Source organism: Colletotrichum tamarilloi, assembly GCF_030869305.1.
Source record: "Colletotrichum tamarilloi strain Tom-12 chromosome Unknown Scaffold_14.1, whole genome shotgun sequence".
Lineage (NCBI taxonomy): Eukaryota > Fungi > Ascomycota > Sordariomycetes > Glomerellales > Glomerellaceae > Colletotrichum > Colletotrichum tamarilloi.
Genome location: NW_026849397.1, coordinates 541,769 through 559,937, shown reverse-complemented (window position 1 = coordinate 559,937; position 18,169 = coordinate 541,769). Strand labels below are relative to the sequence as shown.

Genomic DNA, 18,169 nt, shown 5'->3' with positions numbered 1-18,169 from the left:
TGAATTTTACCCAATTTGATGATTGGTGGCTCTGAGACACCCCCGCATCACACGTGTAAGTCGACTCGCATTGTTGATGTCAAAAGAAGACGATTTTGGGGCGTCACCCGAGGACCAGGGCCAAAGAAACGAGAAGATGGGCTAAATTAAATGCATTGCCTGGGGTAATGTGGAAACCCCTTTCCAAAGTCGTACCGCATGATGCCTAGGGAATAATAAAACAAAGGCCATCCGGTCCCGTCATCTTCGCTTTCGAGACATTCATTTTTCCATCCTTCTTACTCTTCACCTGCGAGCCAGGGAAAAATACACCATGTACTTTTTACCAGTAATTGTGGTAATCACTGCCTACATGCTCGCAGTTCGGGTCCTGCGATACCGTCGTCGAGATGGGTTCCAGCAGAGGTTTTCCCAGTACAAGACAAGAGAAGAAATGGCTTCATTGCCGTTGTCAGACGCAGCTTCGATAATGCGTGAGCTCTCGGAAAGGGAATTCCCCGTAACATTTTATACATCCGTGTCTTTCGCACTCTTTAAGGTCAGTCAAGAAGCGAGAAGCAGTGCCGAAATAGGCCCTCGAGCTAAGCCGTCTGCAGACGTATGGAATTCCGACGATCTCCAAGCTCTTGGTAGCCACCAGCCAACTTTCAGGCGATCGCACAGCATCAAAGCGTCGGACAGACACCGGCGTGTTGATGTACGAAATCATCTACAACACACCTGACTCTCGACGCAACATAGATGCCATCTCTCGCGTCAACTTCCTCCATAGCCGCTGGAGAGAGGCCGGCAAGATATCGAACGATGATATGCTCTACACTCTCAGCCTCTTTGTCCTCGAACCTATGCGCTGGACTGCACTGTACGAATGGAGGGACCTGACCATGTTCGAGAAGAATGCTTTGGCTATCTTTTGGAAAGACTTAGGCAACGAGATGGGCATCTCCTACGAGTGCTTAGTTCCTCACATGAGCCAAAAAGATGATGCCTTAGCCTGGTTGGAAGCGCTGCAGAAGTGGTGCTTAGACTACCAAGAGCGCAATATGGTCCACGCCATCTCAAATGAAAAGCTGGCACACGCGAACATCACTCTTCTTCTGATGGATTTCCCTAAGTTTACGCATAACTTCGTGTTCAGGCAATTGCGTTGCCTGATGGAACCTGTACTCCGACGAGCCATGGGGTGAGAAGCCCGACCAACTGATGTTTTGGACGCACAGAATCAATAGCTGACCCATTATGGCTTTAGGTACGAGGACCCCAACAAGCTGGACCTCTTCATTTTCGAGAACCTGGTCGCTTTCCGACGCAATGTCCTCAAGTACTTCTGTCTGCCTCGACCAAAATGGTGGACCAACCCAATGATTCAAGACGTGGACAAGAAGACTGGCCGAATGTACTTACCGAGCTACCTCGCACACCCATACTACGTCAAGCCGAGCTTCTGGTGGCGATGGAGTCCTTCGGCTCTCTATACCAGACTGATTGGCGGACACTTACCTGGCGATGAAGGCTCAAAGTATCATCCGGACGGATACACCATCCCGGAAGTTGGCCCTGACGCACAGAGATGCAAAGGCAAGGAGTACATGGAACGTACGAGAGAGAGAATTAGTCAAGCTAGGGGTTGCCCCATGGCTTTCCAGGCTTGACTTGGAGCGAAAGGTTTGCGTCATAAGACAGTGAGCGCGGTATGAATCTCGAGTCATGTTTTTTTCTTGTTGCTGCCACCAAACCTTCTACACGTTGATGTCACCAAAACCAAGCAACATTTTCCACAGACTGCGATTACCAGGAAAGCCTTCGAAATTGTATGCAATTAGTGATAGCCTCTTAGCAGCATAATGAACACATGAATGACCATGCAATCCCAACAATTAGTAGTTATATTAGTAATTCAGCTCAATAAGCAATCCCACGTGAGAAAAGCCATGGCGCAGGACATCTTGTCATGTCTTGGAGCCTGTTATGCGATGAGGCATACGAACCAGTACGGTCTTCGCCACGTTCGAGTTTTGGTTCTCTCAGTCTCTTTCAGGTCCACGCCATGATGTTTATATCAGTCCATCAACAACCTGAGGTGTTGCACTCAGGTACTTGACTAACTACCTCAGGTAGAACGACCTAGATAAGCTTCCGAAGCTTACCTACCTTACCTATCAAAGTCCATGTTCTCTTTGCGCTTACGTCTTCTCGCACACCATAGTCTGTAGATTGCGCTCTATCCATTTCTACGGGATTCCAAGTTTGAAGTTCTCGTACTCATCGTATCTGCCATTTGCCCCGACATGAGACGTAGTAGTTCCATTTCAGGGCCGACCAACCCGCTGTTCGTTGTCGTCACCGACCAAACTAAGACTGCTTCTCAACCACCCAAACAGCGAACAACGATCCATATTGGCGTGGTAGCCTCTACTGCTCATGAACAATAGCGGCGGACATAGCTCAGTTGGGAGAGCGTCAGACTGAAGCGGACTTCGTGCCCGAGAAACTTCATTCAATCAATCTGAAGGTCGTGTGTTCAATCCACACTGGCCGCATATTTATCTTTTGACGTTCTCCTCCGTCTATCTGGGGATGCCTACGTCAGCAAATATTTTTTGCTCCATTTGTGAAATGCTGTTAGATAGAACAAGTGAGAGATTAAGCAAAGTCAAGTTGACAACAACAGCGTTAGAATTCAAGTCATGATCTTAGTGGAGTGTAATTCTATTAAGTTAGGTATGTGGAGCAGTGAACGAACCCCTGATGCCCACCGACTGAGTACAGTAGGGTGTCAAAAGTTCGTGTACACCCTCCCAGTGCGTCACCTATAGCCCACTAACTACGTCTCTTTATTACTATAGGTATCTTTCTAACTTAGGTATAAATAATATAATTCAAAATTCCAATAAAATACTTTAGTATATAAAGTATATAAAACTATTTTTTAATTATTTTAAAATACGTTATATTAGTACTTTATATTATAATATAAAGCTAGAGTTTGAGATAAAAATGAATTTACTAAGAAGTACAGTGGTATTCGCACTTAAAAAGCCCTATAATCCACTATAATAAAAATCTCTTAAAACTTATTTTATAAAAGATTTATTTAACGCGTTGGTAATAGAGAAAAATATAGTGCAACTTAGATATATACTAATATAATAGCTAATTAGTTATATAGTGATTTTCGATTTCTTTTTCTTATTATATTCAAGTTTTTATTCGCTGTTGAAAAGTAGTACTTTTGCTGGATACTGTGCGCTGCACACGAACTTTAGACACCCCACTGTAGTAATTATTAACACATTCAATAAACTCTTAAGAAATTCTTTTTCAATTGTGAGAGACACTTCCAGAAGGGGGTTCCTAAAAAGTTGCTGGTAGTAACTGAATACATAGATACATAGAAAACCATCAGCCGTTTGGTTGGCCGTCATCAATGAGCCAAGTACCGTGTTCATTCACATTCGCAGCACTAGATATCCCGACTGCTGGACTTGGACACTCCGCACTAAGAAGTTTTACACAAACGCACGAAGAGAAATCTTTTTCGCCTGGATTCGGGCCTTAGAGTCGCCCGCGACCATGTAAAACAACATCGCCGCAAGAGAATGTTACTATTCGCATGGGTCCCACGTGAACTCTAAAACCAATGAACGATGATTTAGGGGTCAAAACCTGGCCAGGTAAAAGCCACAGCAACGGTAAAGTCGTATCAATGGTCCGGAACAACTTAGCCGATATGACGAATAGTTCGACAGTGCACTGTTACTCCGGTTTCTTTCTGGTCAAGGTTATTGGTGTTCTCATTATCACGTCCACTCCCTATCCGTATGGAGGAGTTGGAAGAAGCGGTGGCCCGGGTAATGTTGTCCAAATACCAACCAAGGGTCCAATCCCCGTACTGCAGGCCTAGGAGACAAAGCGGATCGATGCCTGGATATCTGGCACATCCGCCAGAGTGGGCATTGGATACCGAATGGCCGGGACAACTCTGCGAGTGCATTAGCATGGCTTTAGCGTGTGATAAGAACCACCGATTCCCTTCTGGATTGCAAGCAATCTTCTTGAAACTTTCTGTCATTGGCAGTCGGATATGGTCCACAACCGCAGCGTAGCTTGTTGTTCTGTGGTGATGCGCATCGGAATTGAGTCGGGATGTAAGACGGTGCCCGACTTGCGACCACACTGTATGCATTTTCATGGATTATCTCCGCGAAGCTACCCTTATCTAGGCCAGGGTGCGCATCAAACGGGTGCTACACTTAACTGTTCAAGGGCTAGCATCATGATAAAGACATGGGGAAAAGTTGATAAATTCAGATAAGGTAGTCCTCCGGATTGCCGATGATGGAGCATTTAATAGGACCCACGAAGCCGACTTTCCGCATGTGTGGTCCCAGGAGCGTCTGCATCAAATCACGAAAACTCGACTATCAAGATGACTACCCACGAAGTCGATGCTGGCCACGCTTTACCTTCCGCGGTGAACGACGATAAAATCAGACCGCCTTCGGTCCACAACGAGATATCCTCACTCAAAGAACAGGCTTTGACGACGCACGAAGTCTTCAGGGATACGGAAGATGGCGTTCAATTTCGCACAGTCACTTGGCAGAGTGCCACGATTATGTTCCTCAAGATCCAGTTCGCCATGAGCATCTTGAGCGTCCCCGGAGCCTTCGCCACCCTTGGTGCCGTAGGCGGTGCGCTTTCTCTTGTTGGGTGGCACGTTCTCAATACTTGTCAGTCTTTTCGCACTCGAAGACAGCGACAGCAATACTGATGAGATATCTAGACACTGCAGTCATCCTTGGCGAGTTCCGTAATCGTCATCCCGAATGCCATAGTGAGCCGGGTCTTGCCTGCACCCCAACATGAAGACATACTGATGGCTGCAATTAGCTTTGGCTGACATGTGCGGTCGCCTCTGGGGTCGCGTCGGAAAGGAACTTGTCGGGTTGCAGATCCTCATTGCCCAAGTCCTCATTTCTGCAGCGGGTATTGTCTCTATCTCGACCGCATTCAATGCTCTCTCCAATCACGGAGCATGCACCGTCATCTTCACCTTGGTTGGTGCGATCCTCATCACCATGTTCTCCGCAGTGCGCACATTCAGCCGCCTGGGTTGGCTCACCTGGTTCGGATTCGCCACCTTCTTCATCGCCGTCTTTATCTTCGTTGTTGCTGTCACCCAACAAGATCGACCTGCTGTCGCCCCTCCCGGTGACTTCGACCTCGGCTGGACGGCGATTGCCCACCCAACGTTTGTTGCTGGTATCACCGCCAGCGCAAACATCTTTATCAGCAACAGTGGCTCCTCTATGTATCTCCCAATCATCTCGGAGATGCGTCGGCCGGATCAGTACAGAAAGGCTGCTTTGGTGACCGGTGTTCTCGTTTTGGCGATGTATCTTTCATTTTCACTGGTTATTTACCGGTGGTGTGGTGTTTGGCTCGCGACTCCTGCTTTTGGAAGCGCTGGTCCTTTGTTCAAGAAGATATCGTATGGTGTTGCGCTTCCTGGTCTGATTATCGGTGTCGGTATTTACCAACATGTGGCGGCGAAATACCTCTTTGTGCGCATCCTGAGAGATTCGCAACATCTACAGGCAAACACCGTCATCCACTGGACAACCTGGATTGGCAGCAACATGACGCTCGGTATCCTGGCTTTCATCGTGGCAGAAGCCGTCCCCATCCTGAACTATCTTCTCGGACTCGCGGGCGCTCTTTGCTTTGCTCCCTTCAGTCTCATCTTCCCAGCACTGTTGTGGATGCAGGACTTTTCGTCGTACAGAAAGGGAGGTGCATCAAAGAAAGCAATGTACGGGTTTCACGTTTTCGTCGTCCTTGTGGGCCTGTTCATGGTAGTCGCCGGAACGTAAGTATATCATATTCCTTTCCCGAAGAACGAAAACTGAGTAGGCAACAGATACAGTGTAGCCGTGTCCATCAAGGACGCGTATGCATCGGGGTTGATTTCGAAAGTTTTCAACTGCGCCGACAACTCCGGCACAATCTCCTGATTCGAACACCTTGCGAACCAGGTACGCGGGAAAGGATCTCAACTGTCTCGCAAAATTTCGTGTCTAGAGTAAGTTTAGCGACGGCTGTCATTACCGCAGTGAGTTAGAGTCAATATGAGAAATGTTTGCTTTTCTGGCAGAATCCCATGACCATGGCTCGGGCAAGGTGTGCCTACTTCCGCGAGTCCGCAAAGTGAAGCGCACCCTTGGGAAAAGCAACTTCCCCCCTTGCCAGGCAAAAGGAAGTCAGGCAGGCGGTGTGGCCCAATCCTTGCATCGTGAACCCAATCGCCCTGGATCTCGACCAACAGATGTCATCAATATTTGTTTCTGTCACATCCCTGGGGCCGGCAGTCACGTTCGGCGGTCGGGGCCAAAAATGATAATTGTTTGCTCGCCCAACAGGCCTTGTTCACGCACTTTCGGCGTTCGGACCTCAGCATTGGAGGCAAACATAAGAACGATGATATTCCACCCTTTCTGAACAGCAATAATTACTATTTTCTGTAAACTTTTCGATCAACATTAATCACACTTTACTGCAACAATGGGTTCCTTAGCTGTGCAGTCGCACTTTTCTAGCCTGATTGAGGCTCCTTACGATGAAGCATTCGTTGTCATGCAGTCAGTTGCAGCAGACCCCACGCCTGATAAGGTCAACCTCGGTCTTGGCGTCTACAGGGACGACGATGCACAGCCTTGGACATTACCGTCCGTCAAAAAGGTGGCGCATCATCCAAAACGATCAAACGTTGCTGTTGAGCCTCATGCTAACCCCAATCTACTCGACGTATAGGCCCAAGCGCAGATCCAAGACAACCACGATTATCTACCCGTTGCCGGACTTCCAACATTCATCGAAGCTGCTAGAAAACTCCTCCTTGGAGATGTCCTTGAGGCTGTCAAGAGTCGCTTGACCACCGTACAGACCATTGCTGGGTCCGGGGCCATTCACATGGGAGCCTTGTTCTTAGACAAGGCAGTCAGACCTGAGAACGTCTGGATCTCAGATCCATCCTGGGCAAGCCATGAGCAAATCTGGGAGAATGCTTCACCAAAGACTCAACGCCGATTCTATCCATACTTTAATCACAAGACCAAGTCGCTCGATCTGGAAGGTATGGTGAGGACGCTTAGACGAGACGCACAACCGGGCGACATCATTATTCTGCAAGCCTGCGCCCATAACCCGACGGGTTGCGACCCAACACAGAAGGAATGGAACATCATTGCCGACATTTGCGAAGAGCTCGGCATCATTCCATTCATGGACATTGCCTAGTGAGTAGTGTCCTACTTTTGATCCGACTTCAGCCTTCAACGTTACTGACTAGCACTCTTTAGTCAAGGATTTGCATCTGGCGATGATCACCACGACGCCTGGGCCGTTCGTCACTTCGTCGGCAGAGGAACGATGGAAGTCTTGGTCGCTCAGTCATTCTCCAAGAGCTTCGGTCTCTACGGCCACCGAGTTGGCGCTCTCCACATCCTCGCTCATGACTCTGCCGCGGTACCTGCCATCAAGTCTAACCTGCTCCAATTTATCGGCTCTGAATACTTGACTCCCTCAGCATGGGGTGCACGCATTGTATCAACAATTCTCAACGATCCTGAACTCACAAAGGAGTGGCGCCAGGACTTGAGGAAGATGAATGCTCGCGTCAAGAGCATGCGAGCGTTTCTGTTCGTCGAGCTCACGAAGCGAGGCACACCTGGCTCTTGGAGACATATCATCGATCAGATCGGCATGTTCTCCTACACTGGTCTCACAGCTTCTCAAGTCAAGACGATGAGGGAGAAACACCACATCTACCTCTTGTCAACAGGAAGAGCGTCCATATCGGGATGTAAGTTCGAGCTCAATATTGTCCCCGTTGATGAATCCCGTACTAATTTAGTCAACAGTGAATAGCAAGAATGTGTTCAGGGTTGCAGAGGCAATTGACCAAGTTGTACGAGGGGATGCTGGCGTTTGAGAGTTTGAGAATATCCATCTGATTTGAGTCTGCTTAAGCGTTTATACACCATTGTAGTTGGGTTGGCAATTTGTAACACTGCACATACTTTAGTTTTGATCCGTAACATACCTAGCAGAAGCTGGAATCAAGCGTTCGGTATGCACATTCCAGTGCTTTTGGGTAAATCCCTTCGTCACAACCCTAGGTGTCCCAGGCCGCCTCGTTATGTTCAGAGCCATTATCTTCATCAGCTGATCGTAATTTTGATGAGACTTTAGACATATTACAGGCAGGATGAAAAGACCAAACATCGGTCACCATGAACGTTGAATAAAGAACTCAGTATTGAGAGGCAGTCAAGTCTATGGCTATCAAGTTGGGAGAAGATGTCTTTTTCATGCCTCAGTTACTACATGGCTCTAAGTCGCTGTGACACCTAGGATTTGTCTCACAGGCTTGTTCCATTGCGAAAAAGCCGGCGTCCGAGACCGATTAGAAGCTAGGGTCATCGCAGCCACCGAGACTGAAATTAATGAAGTTGAGAGGGCATCCAGCATCAACCGAATCTCTGCACGCCTGGCTCTTGCAGCTGTTTTGCTTGAACTTCTCGCGGGCGTTGTTTTGCTACGCTCGCGTTAGCTTTGATACAAACATCGACTTTACGGTTCTCGTCGCAATTAGGATACTACTCACGGGGGCTGCGGCCACGAGGGTGCTCATGGTGAAAAGAGCGATGCAAACGGAGGAGATGCTGAACTGCATTGTGAAAAGTTTTGGCGGTTAAATTAGGAACTGAAAATTGAGTCGACCGGCAACAGATAATTGAATAGAAGGCTGCGAGAGTACTGATTTGATCGCGAACTGAAGTGATGATTAACCGATGATGTGTGTCGAATCTCGAGTCTAATATACAAGCCAATCCCACCGGCGAGCATCAAGCTTGGCTTTCAGCTTACCTTCTGTTCCAATGTGTGATCGACGTTGGTGACTCGAAACGTCGCAGGTGTCCGGACTTATTATTATGCTTAATATGCCTATGGATGTAATGTCGACCTATTGCGCTCACGTCCTCTTGACACCAAACATGAACTGCGACTTCAGCTGATCCATGACCGATGCCATGCGGCTTATCTTAGCTCTCTGCTAATGAACTCATCTTTCAGTTTTGTTCTTGTAGGGCAATTGAGGCAATTGCGGAGTTTGGCAATGCACGGGTCACGCGTCAAACGCCTCAAGGCCGCAGTGAGACTGGCCTGATGGGAAGTGATCACAGTGGGAGGAACAACCAATTGTGCGTTCACAGACGTTAACATGGCTCTAAAAAACTCACTTAGCACGAGAATGGAACTCGCAATAAAATTCCACACTCGGGTAGTCCCTGTCTCTCAGCTTCGATTGTCGAGCTTCTTGGACTTTAGATGACAGCGGCCGGGCCCTGGCATTGGCACCTGTGCGAGGGCTTGACAGCTGAGATTTGCTCGGTATAGCCGAACTACTATTGCAGTTTCAGAGGTGCGACTCGTTGAACCAGGATGCTTATAGCGTGTGGTCGCCGACTGAGCGTCCCAAGGAGGCATAGATCCAGGATCTTTGCGACTTGTGCGGGGAATGCAAAGCTGGGCAGTCCCAGGCGGTGGTAATAGGGGCCTCCCCACAAGTTGAGACCAACTTTCGAAACACGTTGTTGTCCCCCAGAATCTGTATAGATGTGACGGTCGCAATGTGGGTGGAAAATTATTGGAAGAATGCAGGGCAAATAGGGTCGGTCGGGGGTACCTATAGCTCTGCGTGCCAGACAGGAGACCAGTCTACATACAGTGTTCCCTGAGCAGAGAAGCAGGCCCTCTCTGTAGCTCAGGCTTTGATGGCTTGAACTTTGGCTATTATGGAGGCGACGAGACTGAGTAAAGACATGTCATGGTTTTACACAGGATAGGTGGCACTGAAGCAACAGCAAGTTTCAGTAGTGACGGTAATCAGTGAACTCGTGATTAAACAAGAGAAATCAACATGCATTTTCAAAGACATCTCGTCTACAGCTTGCATTGGTCAAGAAGTTGGAGGTGCCACAAATTAAGATCAACAGCGCGATCAAACTATTGTAAGTAAAGACTAATTCCACAGAGCAGGAAAACGGACTCTCCAAACCTCGATCACGCGACACAGATGAGACACAAAAAATTCCCACTCGCTGTCTCGGCTCGAGCTACTTGCTCACAGTTTCAGCATATTATGATCGCCTCAGTCGTTTTGGAAATCTTTCCAGCTCAGATCCTCGTCCGGGATGACGAGTTATCTCAGAAGCGATCATCTGGGCTAGGGGTTCACTGACATGCGCGGGGCAGCCCTGGAGTATAGCCGACTTCAGCTCGCTTAGGTCTTCTTCTCGGCCGCGGCAGTGCTGTATGAGCTTCTCCAATACTGACATGGTAAACGTAGCTCTCGGCGGGTCGGCTGCCAATCTTGCCGTGAGGCCCTTCAGCTCGTTGCAAAATGACGCTAGAATCGACTCTTCTGGGTGTCTTCTCGCTAAGTTCCCAAAGGCAGCTTCTACAGTTGACCCAACCTGCCTGATCAGCTCGGGCACACCCAGACTAGCGCCTGCTCGCAGAAATGCATCTAGAGATCTTGTATAGTCTTCGAAACATTCTTCGTCCAGGAACTTGGACAAGGAAATATCCAAGAAGTGTGAGAAGACGGTGCGTGCTCCTGGGCGGTCCAGCAGAGGCTTGTTGGGGTCCGCGCCGTGAGCCAGCAAGCGGCTAAAGGTGGCATTCTTCAGGGAGTCGTTCCATCGTTTTGCAGGGAACATGCATGGCCCTGACAGCATGTTGAAGACAGACATGGTGCTGCGAGAGAACGCAACCCATGGCGATGGTGCATCAAGATCGCCCACAATGCCCAGTTCTCTCGGAGTTGAGTTTGGATCCTCTCCACGGCGAAGTATGATCTCGAGAACTTCCATTGCAGGCGCAGCACTTTCGCCACTGCTGCGAGACATGGGCATGAGGGCTGCGTACAAGGGCGACTCATCGAAGACATCGAAGAAATCCGGCATCTGTCGAGTCTTCTTTGCCAAGTAAGGTGCCAGATCATGTCGGAGGAGCTCTTCGCGGAACAGGATTCTCGGATTGTACCCGCCAGAGTTGACGCCTCTAATAGTCAGCTGACCGAGCCTGGCCATGTTCACGATGGCTGCTTCGTACTCATCCAATAGCTTTTCGACCTGCCGACTCTGGCTGGAACTAGGTTGTTCTGTCTGCTTCAACGCTTCGGACGCGTAAAGCAGGGCTTGGTTCAGATGCGCAACGAATGGACCGCTGTTCAACCCTCGCCCCTGCCTGATAATGCCTGCGACAAGCGAATTATCGTGGCGTGTGGCCTTAAGAAATCCGAGATATGCAGTAGCAATGGAGATGAAGCCATTATAGCCAGCCGGGAGCTTTCCCTGGAGGTACTCGCCGATGTCTTTTGTTGAGACGAAGTCCTTCACGGTCCTGTGAAGAAACTCGACGCGGTTGTTGACAAGCTTGAGTAGTCCCTTTGTCTTCTCATTGATGCTGTTACTGGACTTTTCTCTCCGTAGGACAACATTTTGGTCGGGGTTGAGTGCTTTCGTCTCTCCAGAAGGAGACCTGACATCCTCTAGTTCTCTTTCCAATTGCCAGTAAATGTCGACATGAAGCGGCTCCAGTGCATGTATAGCGCCTAGAAGAATCCCTGCCATTACGCGATGATCAGCAGGATTCACGCTGTCCAACATATGCTGGAATAGATGATCCAAGTCTGAGGGTAGTCGGCTGAAGCGTGCCGCCAGATCTTCCAACCTCTCGCCATTCGAAAGACCTTCTTGTAAAGATCGCGTAACAAAGAAAGCCCAGAGAAATACACCATCGGCCTGAGCCACGATTCGATCGACGAGCTCAGCCTGCTTCAAGGAAGCGTTTGCAGACATGTCGAGACTCCAGCGGGGATCAGACCTCAGCTGATCATACACGAACTTTCGAATATCGTCCTTTGTCAGCTCATGAATATCAAGGCTTTGTTGGTCCTCTTCGCCAAAGCTCCTCTCAAAGACGGGCCACCGACGGCTGGACAAACACATCTTGATATGCGGAGACTTAGCCATGTCAAGAAGAACTTGGCAGAGTTCAGCATGATTGCTGTCGTACTCATCAAGCCCGTCAATGAAGAAACATATCTTCAGAGGGACGTGATCAGCTGTTGATAACGATCGCAACGCAGCAGCCAGCTCGAACACAGACCAGGGTTCAGCAGCGGTCTGCCATCTTCCAGCCTTGGCTGCCGCCCATCGATGTGGGGAGGCGATGGATACAACGTCTGGGTGTCCATGTAGCAAGTCGTAGAGTAGAGACTGGAGAAGCCCCTGCCATGATTTCTGGATCGGAGTACCCGCGATCCAAAAGCAATGTGACGCAACAGCCAGTGAGCTAGACGAGCCTGCCCAGTGTTCCAGTAATTCTCTCGTCCGAGGATGGTTGGCAATGAACTTCATGAAAGTGGACTTGCCAGATCCGGGCTTGCCTGAGACCCAAAAGGTTCCACCTCCGGAGACAAACCAATCTGACAATCGAGAGTCAAATGCCCACTGGAATGTATCCTGATGAGCTTTCGGGATAGAATCAAGGCGAGCAGGTCGACTGGTGTAATTCAGACTCGATACAATCGTGTCGGCGAGTAAAGTATGTTCTGACTTGGTCAGTCTCGTGAGCAAGACCTTCAACTGTTTGACGTCGGCCTCCGAGTAGCTTGCATATGAATCCGTGAGCTGCCTATTCATTTGCGATCTCAGATCTTCCAGGTCACTCGACATAACGTCAACCTGGGATTCCTGTTCTGGTCGAGCATACCGCCCCTGACTCTCCAGTACTTTCAAGGATTGGCTTAATTGGGATAGACGAGAGCTATGATACGAAGTCAGATAGTATCATGATGTGGTCTTCGCACTACGTACTTGAGTAGACCAGTGACTTGGCGCGTCACCGTAGTGTTGAGGCGATCAATTTCACGCTCGTAGTACGCCTTATCCCACTGAGGCAATAGGGAGTCCCGCGTGTCTGGCTCAGTTGTTGTACTCTTGGAAGCCCCTCGTAAGTTGAACTCCATGTTCTCCAAAAGCGTGATGCAAGCATCTCGAGAGGAAGACATATCCTGTAGCGGAAGTGAAGTGTCCAAAAGCCTGGAATCACTCCCCGAGAGCATCTGTTTCTCTGATAGAGCGAGTTTCAACCTTGTGACAGTGCCCAAGTCGACATATTCATTGTTGCGACTTCGGCTCTCAGTAAATTGGGACGCCGAGATGATCGCCGAAATGCATCTTGTTGCATTCGCAATAAGGCCTACGGTATCGAGGGATATGATGGCATCCATGACAGCGACGTGAGTTAGCACACGTTCGTGGTTAGATGTGTGGTGAAGAAGATGTTGCCTAGTAGAATTCTTGACACGACATCATGTGCGGGGTCAAGTGAGAAAGGTCAAGAAGAAAATCTTGCCTGAATGTCATGACTGATAAGAAATTGGGCTCGTTCAGAGAGCGACTGAGAGGCACGTACGTAGGAACACATATTAAGGTAGTATTTTCATGGCCCCTTCCCTGCAGGACAGAGGCGTAGCAAACTCACCTTACCCACGTGTGGGGGTGATAATCTTTTGCCTCACGGCCGATTGATAACGCGAAACTGGCCAAACTGCAAGCCGTATTTGGCGCTCACGGGGCTTGGCATCATAGAGCGCAGATTGAGGTCCGTACATGTGAATGATGCGATTACCTTAAGTACAAAGAGTACTTGGTCATAGGAGGACTTGGAGCCATGACAGAGACGAAGTGCGAAGGAGCGAAACTTCCCTTTGCGCCGTTCCAGTTGACGATTCTCCATTCAGTGGACCATAGTAAGATCTTAGCGCTGAGAAAAGTCTGACAGCAAACACTGTGGTGGGAAACGTCAACTTTCTGGTCAAATGTCCGCCCAAACCCTGGCGGGCTTACAGGGGTGATCGTCAAAGTCCCCTTTAATATTATTAGTCATTCGTAAAACTGTCCAATAATGAGAAGAAATGGATTGTTGGCTGGTAAGCATGACAACTCAAGTGGCCGGGAGGTGCAGTGATAAGCACCTTAATTTGTGAGATTCCGTCTGATAGAGAGTGGGTGTCCTCCGCCTGCTGTGCCTCAGAGCCGTATCGCTTGCGCAATAAAGAGAAATCGGCCACTCAGCTTGGTAACACCAACGTAGCCATCATGAAAGTACTTTTGTCACCTAGCCTGTTTCAAGCCGTCAGCCGAGGAGCGGGCTTTCGGACCTCGATTGCATAAATACAAGCTGGTCCCTCGTTCTTGTCAGTGGGGTTTCCAGAGCAGTAGGACGATATTCGACCATCACAACTTCATATCCGCTGTGTACAACTGGAACATCGTTGAGCTGTGAGATATCAGACTGATATAGCGAAAATCAGCGATCATGTCTCTTGCCGGAATGCGCAATCTGCTCTCTCAGTGGTTTCCTCCACAGCCAACCTACATCGAGCAACACGTCCCATCTCAGAAAGGGAAAGTGTTCATCGTCACAGGCGCCAACCACGATATCGGGTTTGAGCTTGTCAAGATTCTATATGCAACTGGGGCTAGAATATACATGGCATCGCGATCCAAGGTGAGTCTCATACTCTCATCATAATGGCAATATGATAGATCTCTGAGCTTCGGATAATTGCCAACTTCCGTGAGACCTGCGTGCCATCTTACCTCGAGTGTCTTCAACTATTATTTTGCGATTAAGGCGGATGTATGAGTTTTGTAACCGTTCGAAGACTGACCAGACCTACCACTGATATAGGAACGTGCCGAGAAAGCGATAGAGACCATCACAACCGCCACACCAGCACCCGAAACCCCCGGTACCATAGTCTTCCTTCCCTTTGATCTGAACGATCTGGACAGCGTCAAAGCAGCCGCCGCCATCTTTGCGCAACAAGAGCCAAAGCTCCATGTTCTCTGGAACAATGCTGGTTCAGGCGCTTATAGAATTGAAGAAGGCGCCAAAACGAAGCAAGGATTCGAGCCAATGGTTGGCATGCACTGCATTGCTGCGCAACTGTTTACCCACCTCCTCCTTCCCCGACTCCGAGCAGCCGCGGGAGACGCTCCAAAAAGCTCGGTGCGTGTTGTTTGGACTTCGAGTTTCATGGCGGAACTGTCGACTGGCGACAATGGCATAGACTTTGACCATCTCGTAGAGGGTACGCCTGATCGTGCGCTGAACTATGCCGTCTCCAAGTTTGGTAACTGGCTTCTCGGCCGCGAGATGGCCTCTCGTTATGGTTCTGACAATATTGTCAGCGTCGTTCAGAACCCTGGTAACTTGAAAGCTGGCGCCTATGACGGGGTCCCGGCGTTTTCAATGCTCTTTATCACTCCCTTCCTGTACGAGACAAAATTTGGTGCGTACACTGAGCTGTACGCAGGCCTATCCCCCGATATCTCGCTTGATAATAATGGCGCGTACGTTATCCCCTGGGGCCGCATTCGCATCGACGAAGATATTCCGAGGAAGGATATCGTGAAGGCCTTGAAGCCGGAGGCGGAAGGGGGCCTTGGTTATACGACCAAGTTCTGGGAGTGGTGCGAGGAACAATGGAAGCCCTTCGTCTGAAACACGCGATTTTTGATTCTTGCTCTGAGGCTCTTACTCGGACAACTCAGGTTGAAGGGGAAGAGACATAGGGATTAGTCCTTGTGTTTGACCTAGCTCTACCATCTCAAAATGCATAATATCAACGCCATGAGACGTGTATTGATAACGCCTTACTTGTCTAAGCATATGGTGAAACATTGCTCGAAATGAAATTTGGCTAACAACAAGCTTCGGCATGTCGCAATGAATTCCAGGGTCGCAGACCCGACCTGCATAGTAGTGGAGCGACGTCGGGTCCGGACCCGGCCTGGCGGATAGGCGGAATTACGTGTAGTCCAGTTGAGGAGCCTGAGGCAATGTTGGGTCGGTATCTGCACTCTCAGAAGAATTACTGGCACTGTCGGTCAAGGTCTCAAAACACTTGGACTATAAAGTATCAGGGTATCTATCTCGGCCGCAGCCAATTCATTATACATAAAATACATTGGAAGAGTTTATGCGGCAATATCCTTGCCCTTCTCCTCAACCTCGAGTTCGCGAGTGGGCTGTTGCGCCTTGCTGCCCCAGCGACCCATGAAGAAGTTGCCGAAAGCTTGGGCATTGTTTCTCATGTTCATGGCGACGATCTCGCTGGTCGGCTTCTCGAAAAGACGATCAATATCCTCGAGTGTCTTGTCCTTGGTCTCGGGCATGAAGATCATCTATGGATTGTTAGTCTGCGTTATGATATCACATGGAAATGAAAGTATTTACCTGGTAGAACCATCCCAAGATGGCAATGCCTCCATAGAAGCCGAGAGTGAGACCAGTACGGGTCATGGCCTCCTGCATGGCAGAGAAGTTGTAGGTGACAATGAAGGAAGACAGGAAAAGCAGACCAGACGAGGTGGTCATGCCGTAGGATCGGAGGTAGGTGGGGTAGACCTCAGAAGGAACAACCCAAGTGAGACAAGCGTAGCAGCCAAAGAAGCCCATGTACAGGGCCAAACCGATGAGGTAGCAGGCAACGGCACCGGTGGTATTGGTATCAGTAGGAATCTGATAGCTGGCGCCAATGATCACCAAGCCCACGAAGAAACCGGGAAGCATAGTGTTGGCCCAGAAGCGACGACCGAACTTCTCCATGTAGAAGCAGGCGGGGATGGTACCGATGAGCAGAGAGCCACCACCGACAAGAGACATGTAGGTAGCCTTCTCGTCGTTGAAACCGATCTGCTGCATGAGGATGGACATGTAGTACATGATGGCGTTGACACCAGTAAGCTGGCCAAGAAGAATCATGATGTTGGCGTAGACCAAAGCACGGCGGGCGCGGGGGACGGTGATGAAATCCATCCAGGGGAAGCGCTTATTCTTGGCACCCTCGGAAACCTGCTGCTTCTCATCGACGACGGAGACCTTCATGACGAAGAACTCTTCTCTGGCCTCAGGAGTAGAAGTGCCACGGATACGCTTCCACACCTTGTAGGCTTCGAGCGTCTTGCCCTTGTGCATCAGGTAACGAGGGGACTCAGGCAGGAAGAGCATGCCGGCAAACATGATGGTGGAGAAGAGAAGGGATGATCCGAGAATCCAGCGCCAGTTGCCGGGCACGTGGATGAAGATGGCGGCGACGGCGTAGCCAAGAACTTCACCGAGAGCGATGTTGAGCTGGTATAGGGAGACGACGTTACCACGGATGCGGCGTTCAGCGGTCTCGGCGACGTAGACAGGGACGGTACCACCCTCGAGACCGACACCCATGCCAAGGATAACACGGGCAGAAACGATCATGCCTTTAGGATAAGTTAGCCAGGCCCGGCAGGCAGAAGTGGAATGGTATGTCAATTGACTCACCAAAGTTCTGTGCGCCGGCGCAAAGTGCGCCACCAATAGTGTAAAGGACGCAAGAAATGATGATGGACATCTTTCGGCCGAGGTATTCGTTCGAGGGACTAAGGATGATGGCACCACCGACGGCACCGAGAGGCATGGCAGAGTTGACGAGAGAGTTTTGGCGGGTCGTGAGACCAAGGTCACCGGGGAGGAAGAGGTTGGCACCAGAGATGAGAGACTGATCGAGACCGGAGAGAAGGCCACCCATTGAGGCGAAGGCTACAATGAGCCAGGTGAAGTACTTGGTGTTGGTGAACTCCAGTTGGAAAAAGCCCTTCTTCAAACCACCAGCAGCCTCCAACTCCCGCTCCATGCTGTCGATGAAGGCATCGACCTCCCAACCACCAGCCGCAGCGATGGCGGCGGCATCCTTCTCGTTTACACCAGGAAGGGCGTTGGCGAGGTTCTCGACGTGAGCCTCATTTTGACTGTCCGGGTTGTGTTTGCCCGAAATCTTCGGGGCAAGATTGACTCCGTGCATGTTGTTGGGGGTTTCCGCGCTGCCGCGAGCCAAGACCTCGTCTAAACAGAGATTGGCCCAAAAGGGTAATAGTAGATCTGATTAAGGCTGATGCTAAGAAATGCGGCTCTGATGGTCCGGAGGGAAAAAGACACCTGCCAAGGAAAGACAACTAACAACAGAGACTGGGACGAGCCGGGCTTT

The 18,169-nt window shown here is 49.7% G+C and overlaps 8 protein-coding genes across 8 annotated transcripts; 4 read left to right on the top strand and 4 right to left on the bottom strand.

Annotated features, from left to right (window-relative positions):
• Positions 1-313: 313 nt before the first annotated feature.
• CTAM01_05596 (uncharacterized protein) lies at positions 314-1,652 on the top strand (the record flags this gene model as incomplete). The annotated part of the gene is made up of 3 exons (XM_060521626.1): positions 314-538; positions 597-1,183; positions 1,250-1,652. The coding sequence occupies 3 exons, from the start codon at positions 314-316 to the stop codon at positions 1,650-1,652; spliced, it is 1,215 nt and encodes a 404-aa protein (XP_060383840.1).
• Positions 1,653-3,721: 2,069 nt separating this feature from the next.
• Positions 3,722-4,186, bottom strand: CTAM01_05595 (uncharacterized protein; the record flags this gene model as incomplete). The annotated part of the gene is made up of 1 exon (XM_060521625.1): positions 3,722-4,186. The coding sequence occupies one exon, from the start codon at positions 4,184-4,186 to the stop codon at positions 3,722-3,724; it is 465 nt and encodes a 154-aa protein (XP_060383839.1).
• Positions 4,187-4,429: 243 nt separating this feature from the next.
• On the top strand, positions 4,430-6,017 carry CTAM01_05594 (uncharacterized protein; the record flags this gene model as incomplete). Its single annotated transcript, XM_060521624.1, has 4 exons — positions 4,430-4,733; positions 4,787-4,837; positions 4,894-5,872; positions 5,924-6,017. The coding sequence occupies 4 exons, from the start codon at positions 4,430-4,432 to the stop codon at positions 6,015-6,017; spliced, it is 1,428 nt and encodes a 475-aa protein (XP_060383838.1).
• Positions 6,018-6,564: 547 nt separating this feature from the next.
• On the top strand, positions 6,565-7,993 carry CTAM01_05593 (aspartate aminotransferase; the record flags this gene model as incomplete). The annotated part of the gene is made up of 4 exons (XM_060521623.1): positions 6,565-6,741; positions 6,814-7,298; positions 7,362-7,864; positions 7,923-7,993. 4 exons carry the CDS (start codon positions 6,565-6,567, stop codon positions 7,991-7,993), a joined length of 1,236 nt encoding a protein of 411 aa, XP_060383837.1.
• A 474-nt stretch (positions 7,994-8,467) lies between these two features.
• On the bottom strand, positions 8,468-8,737 carry CTAM01_05592 (uncharacterized protein; the record flags this gene model as incomplete). Its single annotated transcript, XM_060521622.1, has 2 exons — positions 8,468-8,599; positions 8,669-8,737. The coding sequence occupies 2 exons, from the start codon at positions 8,735-8,737 to the stop codon at positions 8,468-8,470; spliced, it is 201 nt and encodes a 66-aa protein (XP_060383836.1).
• Positions 8,738-10,205: 1,468 nt separating this feature from the next.
• On the bottom strand, positions 10,206-13,366 carry CTAM01_05591 (uncharacterized protein; the record flags this gene model as incomplete). Its single annotated transcript, XM_060521621.1, has 2 exons — positions 10,206-12,900; positions 12,951-13,366. The coding sequence occupies 2 exons, from the start codon at positions 13,364-13,366 to the stop codon at positions 10,206-10,208; spliced, it is 3,111 nt and encodes a 1,036-aa protein (XP_060383835.1).
• A 1,091-nt stretch (positions 13,367-14,457) lies between these two features.
• On the top strand, positions 14,458-15,648 carry CTAM01_05590 (uncharacterized protein; the record flags this gene model as incomplete). Its single annotated transcript, XM_060521620.1, has 2 exons — positions 14,458-14,649; positions 14,833-15,648. The coding sequence occupies 2 exons, from the start codon at positions 14,458-14,460 to the stop codon at positions 15,646-15,648; spliced, it is 1,008 nt and encodes a 335-aa protein (XP_060383834.1).
• A 476-nt stretch (positions 15,649-16,124) lies between these two features.
• CTAM01_05589 (uncharacterized protein) lies at positions 16,125-17,986 on the bottom strand (the record flags this gene model as incomplete). The annotated part of the gene is made up of 3 exons (XM_060521619.1): positions 16,125-16,331; positions 16,384-17,405; positions 17,467-17,986. 3 exons carry the CDS (start codon positions 17,984-17,986, stop codon positions 16,125-16,127), a joined length of 1,749 nt encoding a protein of 582 aa, XP_060383833.1.
• Between the last annotated feature and the right edge of the window lie 183 nt (positions 17,987-18,169).